The sequence below is a fragment of the Parasteatoda tepidariorum genome, chromosome 8, assembly GCF_043381705.1.
Source record: "Parasteatoda tepidariorum isolate YZ-2023 chromosome 8, CAS_Ptep_4.0, whole genome shotgun sequence".
In the NCBI taxonomy this organism is placed as follows: domain Eukaryota; kingdom Metazoa; phylum Arthropoda; class Arachnida; order Araneae; family Theridiidae; genus Parasteatoda; species Parasteatoda tepidariorum.
Window position 1 is genome coordinate 28,992,149 of NC_092211.1, and position 14,992 is coordinate 29,007,140.

At 28.5% G+C, this 14,992-nt stretch overlaps 1 protein-coding gene across 2 annotated transcripts; it reads right to left on the bottom strand.

Annotated features, from left to right (window-relative positions):
• Positions 1–1,937: 1,937 nt before the first annotated feature.
• Positions 1,938–14,987, bottom strand: LOC107445237 (ribosome biogenesis protein BRX1 homolog). Of its 2 annotated transcripts, none has more exons than XM_043041478.2 (11): positions 14,855–14,987; positions 14,658–14,752; positions 13,478–13,595; positions 9,975–10,018; positions 8,804–8,874; positions 8,674–8,723; positions 6,388–6,461; positions 6,073–6,123; positions 5,107–5,242; positions 2,262–2,356; positions 1,938–2,178 (listed from the first exon to the last, which is right to left on the bottom strand). In XM_043041478.2, exons 2-11 carry the CDS (start codon positions 14,730–14,732, stop codon positions 2,017–2,019), a joined length of 876 nt encoding a protein of 291 aa, XP_042897412.1. In that variant the 5' UTR covers positions 14,733–14,752; positions 14,855–14,987; the 3' UTR covers positions 1,938–2,016. The 2 variants fall into 2 exon arrangements, with proteins under 2 accessions (XP_042897412.1, XP_042897413.1); XM_043041479.2 differs by having other exon boundaries at positions 14,658–14,769; positions 14,855–14,972.
• Positions 14,988–14,992: the final 5 nt, after the last annotated feature.

Consider the following 14,992-nt stretch of genomic DNA (forward strand, 5'->3'; position numbering starts at 1 on the left):
ATCTGTCAAATGCAAGGTGGCTCCAGACTTTACCCGACAAATTAATTCAAAATATTTAAATTAAAACGCATTTTATATTTAAAGAGTTTTTCTCAAATCATTTTTTTCAAGTGTGCTTCTAAGAAATTAAAATCACAAATTTTGATGCTATAATGTGCAGATTCATTTTAATGTAAATCTCATTTTTTTCTGTTATCGATGTATTTGTACTGTATGGTGCAAATCACACATTGTAAGCCTAAAAATTACTTTTGTAATAAAGTAAAATTGTTGCCAAAGCTCTTTCAGAAAACTTCTACACTTCTTAGTGTTGAGAACTGTAGTAAAACTGTCAAAATGAAAGTATTTTCCAGACTTTTAATTCCGTCCCGATAGGGGGCAATTGCCCCCTAACATTCATTAAACTGTTCATTAATTATGTATTGACTAGAATAAATGTAAAATATTTCCGCAACAGCCCGTTGTTACCCAAGTTTATAACTGACAGTGTTTTCATCTCAGAAAAAAATTGGGTGAGAATTTCTCACCCTTTCTCAAAAACAGGGTGAGATTTCAAAAAGTTAAGTGAGATTTCAAAAATTAAAAAAAAAAAACACAAAGAGACTTGAAAAAAAAATCATTTCTTTAATTATAATGCATTTTTAACATCTTCTAATTTTTAAAGCATTGAATATTTTTGCTGCATCATCATATGGAAAATGTTCTACATGTACTTTTTCATCAGCTATTCTCATTAGGTTGCTCAAATGCGTATTTGTTTCTACCCACATTTGTCCGTTTCGGAGTGGAAGATATTGCCTTTACAAGGTATTTGTCCATCTTACATTAACGAGCCAAAAAATTTGAACGTCTTACATGAAGAAACCTTACCTACGGTAAACACGTGGTTGCAGAGAAATGCGTTCTGAAAGAGGTTCCGTGGTTCGGAAGGATGGTGTTCTGTTGTTCTTAAAGGTTCTGAACAATACTGGTAAATAGGGAGGGCAGATGTTGAAAAAAATAAAAGATCCAGGAAGAAAAGTGAAACGGATTTTATTCTAAATGGCGCAAATGGGAAATTTTTTTCAAAATGCGAGAATATAAAAAAATATGCGAGATTCTCGCGCTGTAGTGAAAACACTGGTATTTTTTATACAAAAATCTGAAACAACTTACTTAGAAGTGAAAGCATAGCTGTGCTTAAATATTGGAAAAATTTCAGAAGCTACAAAAACAAGACATGTATACAAGAATTCTTTTCGATTTTAGTTCCATTTTATTTCTCATATTAATAGAATACTATTTGAATGATACCTTACTCAAATGGTGGAAAATAAAGTCTACAACATATTAGATTAAGAGTAAATGTGTTTGGCCATAGTTAGAAGTATAATAGATTTTTCCTCTTTCACAAAAAAACTTTAAAGCAACAAAGTTGCTCAGTTAATAATTTTGGATTGATAGATTTATATAGTGCTAATCAAATCTCTTTTATTCTGTTCGAATGAGAACCATGACTTTTTACATGTTTTCAAATGTACAGAAGCTCTTCCAACAGTGAAATTGAATCAATGAGTTCGAAAACCAGTCATCTCCAACAAAACTAATTTTACAGGAGAGACAAAAAACTGAAAAGTTAAGTATCATTTTGATACATAAAGAGCTTTTCTCATTGCACAAAATATATTAAACCAAGTAGGTGGACATAAATCTTTTTATAAACTATGTAAGCTAAACTTAAAAATCTCAATCTTGGAAGAAAGAAAAAAAAGAAGATTACTGGNTTGGACAGGACGGTTTAAACCGTGGATTAATCCATTCTGTCCTAAACCTTGCCAACCCTGTTAACCTATACATAGTTTTGGAGAAAAAACAATTAACCATTGAGTAAGTTAAAAGTATACTAGAAGAATTATAGTTCATGTCTCCATAATTTCTAATAATCAAAACATTCAAAATTAAGCAGTCATTAAAAAAACTTTTTATTATTTACAACATGATGAGTTTTTTTGTTTCGTTTTAACAATGCCTCTAACATTACTCATCATCAGAGTCTTTATTGGGATCTACAGTTTGGAACACTTCTTCATAAGGATCTGTATGATAACTCACTTCCGGTCGTCGCATAATCAAATTTTTCTTGGCATCAAACTTATTTTTATAACGATTAACAGCTTCTAGTTTTACTTTTCTCCGATGCTGGAAAAAACAACATTTTATTAGTTCAAAGGACAGTAGCCTCCAAATGTAATAGCAAGTTTCTATAGCTGATAATAGCTTACCATGCTTGGGGTTATATAATGGACATTTGTGTATAATACTGATCCACAGAAGCTTCCATCAAAAACTTTTATTAGATTCAGCACAAACCTTGGTCCTGTAAATAAAAATAATATGAAAATAACTATGCATTTAAGGATTTGCAATCAGCATAAAATAATCTATACACAGAAAAAAATAATAAAGAATTTGTGTGTGTATCTCCATATTAGATTACAGATAGACCATAGACACTAAAAACAAAACATTCAACATGAAGTTTTACAATTGTAAGCAACTACAAAGCCCGATTTTTGATTTTTCAAATACATTTTCAATTCAGAGACATTCAAAAAATGGAATTTTTATCAGTTAGACAGAAACCATTGTTTTAAATTAAAGTATAAGCATTCAGTTTAGTCAAATAATTTTAACATAATATCATTGATGTTTCCTAGCTTTTAGCTTGATTAAAAAAAAATTGTTTACTGCTCTCTCTGAATGATTGACGTGATCGTGGTAACATAGGCAGATTATGCTACCAAATTGGCATTTTTAAAGTTACCTGAAACCACATGTTTATGGTTTTAAAATGTGTTACTGTAATTCCAAATTATTTAAAATCAACAGTAATTGAAATAAAAAAAATAAGTTTTGTGTGAAAGTAAAATTAATGAAAAATAGTACTAATACGTTTGAGAAACCATAAAACATTGGCTAACTACTATTATTCACATCAATGATGCTTAATTAATTTTGGCAATAGACATAAGTTGAAATAAAAAAAAAGCTACGTTGTAAAACGCAAAATTAATTTTGATAACGGTAATGGGGAATAATGCTTAGTTTTGGTAATAGGCACTAAACATACTCATACATTTTATTATTTGCAAAGTATTTCATGAGCAAATTTGGTGCCAAAACAAAATAAGCAATTCACAACAATTCCATAAGAGCACTTTTAAGATAAATAAAATTTTTAACACATAAAAAAATATCAGGAGTTTTCTTGCAGTGAAATAACCTTTTATAGTATAACAGAAAGAAAAAAATAAAACATAACTTAAAACATTTTCTGAATGTTTGCAAGTTAATTTGGTTGAGTTTAATAGATCAATATTTTTTCCAATAAGCATACAAAAAGAAAGAAGAGCTGTTAATGAAAATAGACTGAAATTGTTTTTGAATGATAAAAAGAATTGTTTTAAAATTTATAAATGATTTTTAACCAATGAAATCAAAATTTATCTGACAGACCTAAGATATATTTAAATAGATTTTTTTAACAGCTTACAATGATCTTAAGTAATAGCTATTTTCTAATATTAACTTGGAGCTCCAGTATTATTATGTTTAAATGAATCACTACTAATTTAGTATTATGTTTAAATGAATCAGGGTTGGGTTTTTGACGTCAAAAAGTGGTTTTTGACATGACAAGGGTATAATACTGGTTTAAACCGTCAAAAACCCGTCAAAAATGTCAAAAACTGAAGTTTGCCAAGAAAATATATAAACTTCAAAACTACCAACAGTTGCCATGCATTATATTGAAATTTAATTATACTATAGGTAATCAGCAGGTTTTAAAATATTTTTTAATTAAAATTAAGGTAAAATAACAGATTTAAAATCTCAGAAATTTATATTCAAATGCATGTGCAGAAAAATTTTGCACAAAAATTTTTTAAATATTTATATTTTAAAAAAAAAAATTTTTTTTTTGATACTTAAGAAAATTAAAAGTTTATTACTATGCATTTTTGACATATAAGGAACATATAACTAATATTTATAAGGAACTTACAAGTTATGTTGTATAAATACAAACTTGATATAAGATACAAGTGTATAAAAAATTTTTTTTAATGTTATACCGAATATCTTTATTATCCAGTATGTTAATTTGAATTTAAAAGTAGTTATATTTGTGAATAATGATAAATATAATTCATATTGTTTATTATATTTATTTATAATTATTACACTTATCATTTTAAAACAATTTTTATCTCTTAATTTTTTTTTCTCCACTTGTATTAAGAATACAAATAATGCATATCTTGAAAGCAAGAAGTAATTATTCAACAGCTGAATATTTAGATATTCAACAAAACTATATAGTATTCAGCAAAATGAAATTCACAAGTATTTGGATAAACTAAATTTTCAGCATAGTAAATGAATAGGCTGAATATACTGTAAATCGACACTAACTACTCTGTGTATTTAACAGAAAGCACTTAAATTTGTATTGTCTTATGTTAAAAAGATTATTAAGAAGATTTAAAAGAATATTAAAAAGATTTTTCTTTAAAAGATGTCTAATGTACAAAACTGCTAATGTTTATCTTTAAAAATGTCTAATTTTTAGTATAATCTATACTATACACTAAATTTGGTTATAAATAAATTTCTTAATAATATCACTGCAGATTTTCAATAACACATGAAAATGAATACATAATATTACAAAAGATGTGAGCTTTCAAAAGTACAAGATTTTGGTTACTATTCAAAATATAAGTGTTTCTTCAAAATTTTAAATTTATTTTTTCTAGAACATATTTAGAAACACTATCCTTTATAAAAAATATATAAATTTTATGTATTAATTAAATTTCACATATGAATATAGGTTTTCGACATTTTTGACAGTGAGGTTTTTGACGTGACGGTTTAAACCGTCAAAAACTGTCACATGTCAAAAACCTGCCAACCCTGAAATGAATCAAAAAAATTTAATGGCCAGCATGAGATTTGCAATATTAATTATTGACAAATTAAACATTTTTACCATTAAAACAACCATAAAAATCAGAGCTAAATTATAACATAGATTACTAAAAAAAGCTTGTTTTAACATACCAATTTCAACTAATGAAGTACCATCACTTTCTATTTGATAGTTTCGAAACCATATACGATTGTCCAAAAATTTAAAATTGAATACATGATCAAAGAAAGGTTGACTTTTGGGATGATTTTTTGGTGTTCCAAAAACCTAGATATAGGGTAAAAAAAAACAAGAGTTTCATTTGAAAAGTATACACATGTTTAGATTTTCAAATCTTTTGAAAATTTTTACTTATAGTATCTAAAGGATTAAAAAAAAATATAGATAAAAGTGTGAAAGTATATTGTGTTTGAAAGAATAAATTTGGGAGAAAGAGAGAGAAATATAACAGTGCACTTGTTCTGGCTAGGACTAAGCTTGCAATAGGGAGCAAAATCATAAACTCAAATTTTTCAATAGCTTTAGCTTTTACTGGCAGTGATTTTATAATTGACTCAGGAAATAACAACAGCCAAAAACACTGACACTAATCTGGAATGTAGCAGACATCCTATATAAAATTCATATTTAAAGCTATTTTAATTTTAAAATGGACTGTCAATTTCTAGTCAAATAAGTAAAGTAAATTAACTAATTTGCATTGTATAATTGATTGTTTTTCAAGTAACTATAACTTAAACTTCTTGAAACAGTACTTTTAATGCAGTTAATCTTAAAAATCTTAATGCTATGACGTAATTACTAAGGCAAATATAAAATAAAACAAATTTAAAAAATAAGCAAACATCTATATGTAAAAAATGGTTAGTAAAATTAAATTTTGCCATTAAATTAAAGAAGGCACGGTTCAATGGTACTTAATCAAAAGCACATGATGTAGTATTTGAAGACACAAGAAATAAACTTTTTTTAAACAGAGAAACTTATGTAGCAAGTCATTTAATACTCATAAGACAACTATGTCATGAAAAGGCAAGAGTTAATTTATAGTGATAAATAAACATTAAACAGAGAGGAAGAGCTTTAAACTTAAATACCTGAGTAAAAAGTTCTTTCAAGAGCATTAAGTGAGGTTCAGTTTCAAAACTCTGAAAATAACAATAAACAATTAAACAAAACAGCATCATAAAGGATAAATCATTGCAGATATAAGCATTACTTTTAAACTACCTTTAGGTGAAATTGCAATAACTAAAATACAGTATTGAATTGAACTTATTTACTAATTGTGGAATAAAAGGCTTTATAAATTGCACATTCATTAAAACCTTTTATTACAAAACGTCTTTAAGAAAAATAGTAAAAAACATGCTAATGCAAATGTTTTGCAATGGCATGGATGCAATACTTACACTATCAAAAGATAAAATCGGACGTGATCCCTTTAAGCAATTCCCAGTAAGTTTAAGTTCTTCCATGGTATGAACTAAAAATAATAATTATTATTTTCCTTTGAAATATACAAAAAGCATTTTACATTTGTCAAAAGTTAAATAAAAAGTTAAATTAAGTACGTTAAATAAAAATTATTACTACACACTGAATTTTGAAATCAGGAAATAAAACTTTAATATAAGTAAAATCTAAATATTTATTTTCCTTTAAAGTAAAAAAATCATTAATATAATTTTTTTCCTTATCTCAGAAACTAATTTAATATGATACAAAATATATACTCATTCACCGCACTATTCTATGAGCTATATTAGAACTAAATTAGTTTTAACTGCTGGAAAAACTTAAAAGAAAATGAGGAACACATCAACATACAAAAAACAAACGCTATAGTAAATGAAATAGAACAGTATAGTTAAACAACCATCTTTAAAAATACCATATATTGCGCTTTAAGAGGTCGTCATTTTTCAAAAAACAAGCATAAGAAATAAAATTCCCCGTATTTTCCTAGTTTGTAAAGAAAAATTTAAAACTCACTGAATTTTCCATTATGTTAGATGAAATTTTAAATTCCTAGTATTTTCCACGTTTTCCCTGTGGAATAGCGTTAAAAACTATTGATACCTGTGACATTGCGTCACTTAATCTCAATTTTTCTGTTGGGATCAGGACCTAAAAATTAGACCGAACCCTGACCCCTCTCCTGTGACGCCTCACTGTCTGTCGACCTTCACGCCTGTGACCTTCGGCACCCTTTGATGTGAACACATGGAGAACGGGTAGCTGCAATCACAGTTTGTGAATAATTGTAATTTGATTTTTCGCAGTTAGTCTTTTCACTTCAAGTCCTTTTTTTAGGTACTTTAACTTCAATCTTCAACCTTTTATATAAATACCGCCCATTTTTGGGAGCGGGTAGCATTCAAAATTTGTATCAACAAAATCTACGATCCCTTAACAGGAATTTTTTCATTTTTACCCCCTCCTCTCTTCGAGAGACGGAGTTTTTGTTTAATTGCAAGGCGGTCATTATTCCACCCCCGTGGGTGCGTGAGCTGTCCGGCTCGGCTGTGCGAGAATTCTTTTTCGCCATGGATGAATCTTCGGAGGGCAGATTTTGAGAAGTATGACTCCAGCGGCATCCCACTCCTGTGTTAAAAAAGGGATTTATGTTACATTCTCTCGCCGTTCCTGTTCTTCTCGAAAGCCTGTTTTATGATACGCCAAAAATGTGATTTTAAGAAGCTGTCCATGTTACGATGTCTCCGCTAATGCATATCCCTTTTTCAATCATGTGCCAGAAATTAGTGTGCTGATGATATAGCGTTTTTTTGTGATAGTGCTCCTCGATGTGTTGTTCAAAATAATAATAAACAAGGAATTTATAGTGCCTCTCAAGTGTTTTCCCTTCATTTTGATGTCATTGACTCCTACTTTAGGTACCTGTTCTGCTTAAATTGATAAACTATCAATTATCCTGGTTGGTCGAAAAGGGGTATGTAAAGAAATAAGTCTTTGATGTGTTTTTTTAGAAAATTGTACCTCACCAGTGGTATTTTATGTTATTGCGGCACATCGTATAATTTAATAATATTTTATTTTCGGTCAATTTTAAGTATAACAACAGCAACCCATGCAACAATACCACAAAAGCAAATGTGAAATAAAATGTGGTCAACCCCACCGACGCCTAAAAAACACATAAATATCAGGGTTTATAATACATTCCTAAAACAATCTTTTTAAAAATAATTATTGACTTTTGCATTTAAATGGACTGGAAGTATAACCTTAGACTGTGTTAAAACTAACTGAGCGGTAGCAAAACAGGTTTCTGACGTATCATAACAATCTGATATCATTTCTATAAATTAAATATAATTTCAATGCTTAATGTCCAATTTTATCTCTGAAAAAAAATTAGCTACAAGGTTTATTTTCTTTAGAAAAATGCTTTTTATGATACTTTACTAACAGCTTTGAAATATACTAAACATAAATATTTATTTCTCATGCATGCTTTCCTTTTCAACTCAGGGACAACTTAACGAAGATCTAAGCAGGAAAATGTGTCAGTGTTAAGTATGTTAAATAAAGTAATCAATTTAAAGAACAAAAGTTTTTATAACTTTACCATCAATTATATTTAGAAGGTCGATTCATACAATGAATATTAAAACGGGATAAAAAACAAATAAACTAATTTTCAATTATATATCTAAAACTTTAACTATACTAACCATTTTCCACAAGAAATTTAGCAGATGGACCATTAGGTACTTTAGATATCCTAAAAAGAAAAACAAATAGTAAGATGAGATATCACATACATTTAACTCATAACTTTCAAATAAGGAAGTATCAACAAACCACATATAAAGATCAGAACGCTTCTTATTTTCAAAATAAATGCACTGATTGCAATTTTTCATTTCACATATCTGGAAAAGGAAACAGAATATTAAGAGTTTAAATATCTCATAATAGAAATACATGAGAAAAATAATTTAAACAAGATAAAAATTATATTTTAATAGCATTTAATTCTCCAACAAATTAACCAATGCTTTCTGTTGACTATAAAAGTATTCCTACAAATAATATGGTAGGACTCACCTGTACAAGGATGGAAATGCAGTCGTTATTTTGGTAAAATGTTATAAATTTACTATTTATTTTCGTTAACTTTTCTTTGGATTTAACAAGAGGATAATTTTGAATATTGAAGAATGAAAAATTTTATCAGAAATTATGAAAATTAAATAAATAAAAACATGTAAGGCACACAGAAACATCACTCAAATCACCATGTATCATCAGTAAATATTTTGGTACCTAGTTAAAATTTTTTATACAGTTAGTAGCTTTGTTTCTAAAACTTTCACACAGCATGCAGTTAGTAGAGAATGTGATTAAAATATATATTTTCTCTTTTTTAATGGATCTTGCTCACAATATGCTTTCAAAAATTAAAAAATGGCTGCCACACTCACATAAAAGTTTAATGGGAGAACACTTCAAGTTACATTTTAAAAACAGTTTGAATTTTCAGATTTCCAAATTCAATGTAAATGACCTCTCTTGCCTTCTAAGCCTTTTCTTTATATTTCTGATAAAAAAAACTGATTTATTTTTTAAAATTTAGTAGAAATATAACCTCTCTTGCTTACCCACAAAGCTTATTAACTATGAAATGTAAAGTATTACAAAAACATAATTATTAGAAAAGTTCTTCAGAGGACTAAAAGTTAAACAGAAATCTATTTTATTTAGTAAAAACTAATTTTTATCACCAAAATATCACAATAAAAGCATTTTAGTACAATCCGATCAAAAATAGCTGTTTAGGAGTATAATAAGTAAAAAAATAAGATAAACTGATTCTAAGGAAAAATAAATAATGCCAAAAAATAGTTAAAAACTTTGCTATAAGAACTCAGGTTACAAGTACTAATTTAAGACATAAAATCATGACATTACAATATCATCATAATTTGGATGATTCAATAAAAACAGATTCAATAACAAGGGCTATATATACTTCATTAATCATCAACAGTGAAGACTTTTTATCCATTTTTGAATCTGAAACAGAATAAAAAATGTAGAATTACATAAATATCAAAAATTAGCTTAAATATCTCAAAAATTAGTTTAGATTTGACATAAGTTAAACCTGGATTTCAAAATCAAAACCATTTCATAATTATAGAAAGTTTAAAAACACAAATTTTAGAATAATACAAGCAAAAGAACTTTAAAACAACTATACTGCTTTACAACATTTCTAAAAAAGATTACAATAAAAAAAAATTATACGAAACAAAGTATTAATAAAATTCAAGAGTAAAATTTTTCAATTTTTTTTCATGTCTATATCAGCTGAATTTACATGCTACACAATTAAAATGTTTAATGCAAATTTCAAACATTGTGAAACGTCAACACACTACTTTATTCCTCCAGTTTCATATTTTGAAGAAAGATAGTGCAACCACATATATTTTATGTAATGCATTCATGTTCTCACTTTGTTCATAAAAGCAGCAAATACTTTGTTTCAAATGTTAATTTTATCAGGGAAAATCTTTCTGACAGTATCATATATATGACAAACATAAAATTTTTAGTTACTGTTGTGTATCCTAGGACGTAGTCTTAGTTCTTGGGTGAATATTTTTAATAATCCCTAGGAATATTTGAGAATTGGGACTTTAATTTGAACGAAACTACTCCATTTTGAATCATGATAAATCCAACCACCAAGGTAATATGGCACAATAATGTATAAAAATTATAAGTAAATCATATATAGCGGCTTGTCGAGAAGCGCTAAGCTAATGAATTTCAAACATTGATCTTTTTTCCCCCTGTAGTTTTCTGAATTTCTCTCACTACTAGTTGTATTCAAATGCCTTCAACCTTCATAGATTTCAATACTTGGTACAAAATACAATTTATTTAATTAATTGAATATTTTCACTATTATTGATCATAATTAGGGTTGCAAGTTTGTCGCGGGAAAAAAAGACATAAATTCGAGGCTGATTCGCGCAAAAGTTTTAAAAATTCGCGGATAACATATGCACTGATATTTACACCGAAAATCAATTTAAAAATAATAAAAACATTAAAAAGTTACAAAATTTTATTTTTAAACAATATTAATGCCGTTACTTAAATGTACAGAATTTTGATACAAAATATTATGCATGGTTAGGTTATTTTCGCTAATGTTTCTACTTTCATCACTCAATACATTTTCGTATTTTGAAAAAGATCGTTCGGCATCCACGCTACTAGTTGGGACTGACAAACATCGAATTGCCACTTTAGACAGTTTTGGATAGCGTTCCATCTTCGATTTCCAAAACTGAATTAATTATCTACTTTCAACGTGTAGTTCATTAACTGTCGCTTTGTAAGCATTAAATTCATTCTTCAACTCTTCTTCATCCTCAAACATGGGGATAGAGTTAAAAATAAAAGAACTATAATCTTCTTGGAAAACATCTAAGTATTTGAATTGACTAGGATCAAAAGATCTGCATGCTTTAAAAAAGCTTGATGCTGGTTGACAAAATCTGTGTGTTGTAATATTGCCTTTAAAAAAAGCGTGCCTGAATTTTTTCCTGGCATAATTTTAAAGCTTTTTTAGATTTCAAGTGCTGGCAGGTTATAGATTTGCTTTTTAAATCTTCAGCAAGATCAGACATTTCATTAAAAATAACATGCGAACTTATTCTTCGTTTTTCATATAAATTTAATAGATTCAAAATTAAAGATGCATATTTTTCAATCTCTCTTAAATCTTCGCTCAATTTTGCGTTACAACATTCTCCGGAAATCGTGCTGATCAAAGAACTACTGCTATTTTGTTGCTCTTTATCGAAGAACTCTGCATATTCAGCTAAGTAATTTACGTGAAACAAAGCTGCCTTAAACCAGCTATTCCATCTGGTTTGTACGGGAACCGGTGGTAGAGCGGCGTTTTTACCCTTTTCAAGTAAAAAGGCTCGAAATCCACCCTTACGTGAAGGACATGCACGCTTTAAATGCAGAATAAAAGAATTCACTTTTTCAAATTGATTTTGCCATATTTCTCCTAGGAGATTTAAAAGATGTGCACTGCAAGTCACATGAACAGCATTCAAGAAAACTGCTTTCAAACTTGTCCTACTAATTCCAGCAATGAAATTCAATCCCCCAAATAATTTGTTAACTACAAATGTCTTGTGGTTGCCTTACACGGTGAGTGCTATAAGATGGGAGCTTATACAGTGAGAGGACTGTCCCTCTGGTCAATGGAGGGGGAGATAAGAATTGATAGATTTATGAAGAATTAGAATGTAGAAAATCTTATTTTTCAGTTTGTTCATGGTATTCAATTTCAATACAAAAGCGAGGAGCTTGTATAGAGCCTAACCCAATCCTAATGTCATTTTGCTAGATACTTTTGTGAATGCTTTGAAAAAATATAATCAATTTTTAAACTTCAGAAAAATAACAACTACAAATATATTTTTATTGATAAGATAAAACAGAAAAAAATAACTTCAAATTGTGAATAATTTTCACTTAAAGCGTGTGAATTGAATAACTTTCGTTCAAATCGCGCAATTTTAAAAAAATTCTCGAATTTTTGAAAAAAAACTTGAAATTTCGCGAAAATTCGCGCCGCGACAAACTTGCAACCCTAATCATAATTATAAGAAATGGGTGGCGGCATCTAAGCAATTGCCTCTGTTACAACTCTATATCAATATTGGTGTCAAAATCTCCCCCTGTTTTTGAGAAAGGGTGAGAAATTCTCACCCATTTTTTTTCTGCAATGAAAACACTGCCTTAACAAAATGCAAAATAATTTTTAGAGACTTTACATGATCATGATAAAATAACTAGTTTCTGACAAATAACTCTTTTACTGATTATATTGGCAATTATAAAATGGTCAGGAGATCTCTCGGTTCGACATCGGAAGGTGGAAAAAGAAGCCTGAAATTGAGAATGCAGCAGAGTTGCACATGAGAGTGCAATAATCTCACCGAACCCAGCTCAGTAGACACACAAGTACTTCATCAAACATGTAAAATGATTGGCACGTTCATAGTTCGATGGTACGACGAAATGGATTGTGAAAACGTTGAATAGAACAATGTGAAAAGCACGCTTTTGCATAATACATGGCAAAAATCGACATGGTAAAGAAAAAAATATCATTTTCGAAAAGGAAAGATTAAGCACTTTTTTAAAACACCCAATGAAAGAAGCATGTTTAAGGGCTTTTAAATAATGAAAATCGAAAATAAGCACCCTTAAGCACTTTTTAAAAATACTATGCACCAGGTACAGGAATTTTCTAGGTTTTCGTAAAAAATATAGCTTTCCCTGCTTATCAGAGTCAAAATAACTTTCCCTTACAATTCCAGGGTTCATTTCCCCCCCCCTGAATTGTACAAACCCTGTTTAAAGGTCAGAGTGATTAAATACTGATAGATTTCAAGCTTCATTAAACAAGAAAATATTAATTAAATCATAACTTACCTGGCTTAGAATGAGGCAAGAGGGTTCTTAAATTAGTCATAAGATGCCGATCTCTAAATGATATACCCCTAGATGCAAAAATTAAAATCCTCTGTTTATTTTTCCATTTTCCTTCCAACTGAAACAAAGAAATGTACTAATTAAAAATGCATCAATAAAACCAAAATATAAAAAACATAATTGACACTAATTGTATTTGGAAGGGAAGTAAGCAGCCTAGCAACAAAACCCAAAAGTAGACAAATTACTTTACGGTATGTTCTTTTTCACATGCTATTTCATACTGCATAAAAATAATTTTTTTTTACAATCTATTTCTTCTTATACATTTAGTATCATTTTCAATTCAATTTAGGGAAATTTCCATATTGTGATCTGTGGCAGAATAATTGCCAAGTCTTGGAAACTTCCGGACAGTGGCTCACAAAAGACTAAAGAAAAAAAAAAAAAACCATCACAGAAAGGGACTAACTCGGAAGGAATAACTCGCAGCCACCCACTGGAAACATCTAGATGCTTTTTTTTAAAAAAAATTTTTGCAAGTTTAAAATCTATTTGGCACCTTGACGATTGTAATTAGTGTGACAGATCACAATACGGAAATATCCCCTTCATTTTAACCAAGTCGATTTCTTTATGTTTAATAGTTTTTTTTGGTTTAGTAAGGCGTAAGTAAATTCAACTATTTTTTTTTTTCTTAACAGAAAACAAAATGGCAAACAACTAGATAACAAAAAATTGCTGAATTTTCAAAAAGCTTTAAATAATGTAAAGCTAGGACACCATAAAAAAAAAAATTTAACAAATGCTCCCTAACATCAGATTTTTCTCAAATTTCAAAAATAAATTTAAGGGCTAAATAAAAAAGAGGATACATTCTATAAGAAAAACTTTAAGAGCAACATTGTTTTTTCAATTTTGCCTTTAATTAATGAGAGTCATATATATATATAGGATTCAAATTTAAAAGGCATTCTGTATATCTTCAGCTTAATGAGTGATTTTTCTATTTTTTAAAATAAATCATGTTTTAGTAATAAGAATTTTTTTTAGATGCATCGTAGAAAATATTATCTAAAAATGGTTTTAATTTTTAAAGAAATTAAGCGTCAGAATATAATCTAACAAGAATGTTTGATCAAAACATTTATATATTAGTCAATAATAATTTATTACAAACCTTTTTAGAATCAGCATTTTCATTTGTTGCTTCCGTAGCGGGTTCATCGTCTATATTGAGTTTTCTTTTCCCCATTATTTAACGATCTTTTATATCTAGAAAAAAAAGAAATCTTAAAAAATCAAACTACAAATAAATTTATCCCTTAATAACTGCAATTAAATAAATTTTTTAAATTGTACACATATGTAACTAACCAAACAATAATTTAATCCAAAGAAATCAAACGACTGCTTTAGAGTTACTCGTTGTTCACGTTTATTTTCGTAAACAGTGACATGCTCAGTTACATTTCAATAACCGCTAACTCTCAACTCTTGCAAAGCATATGAGGC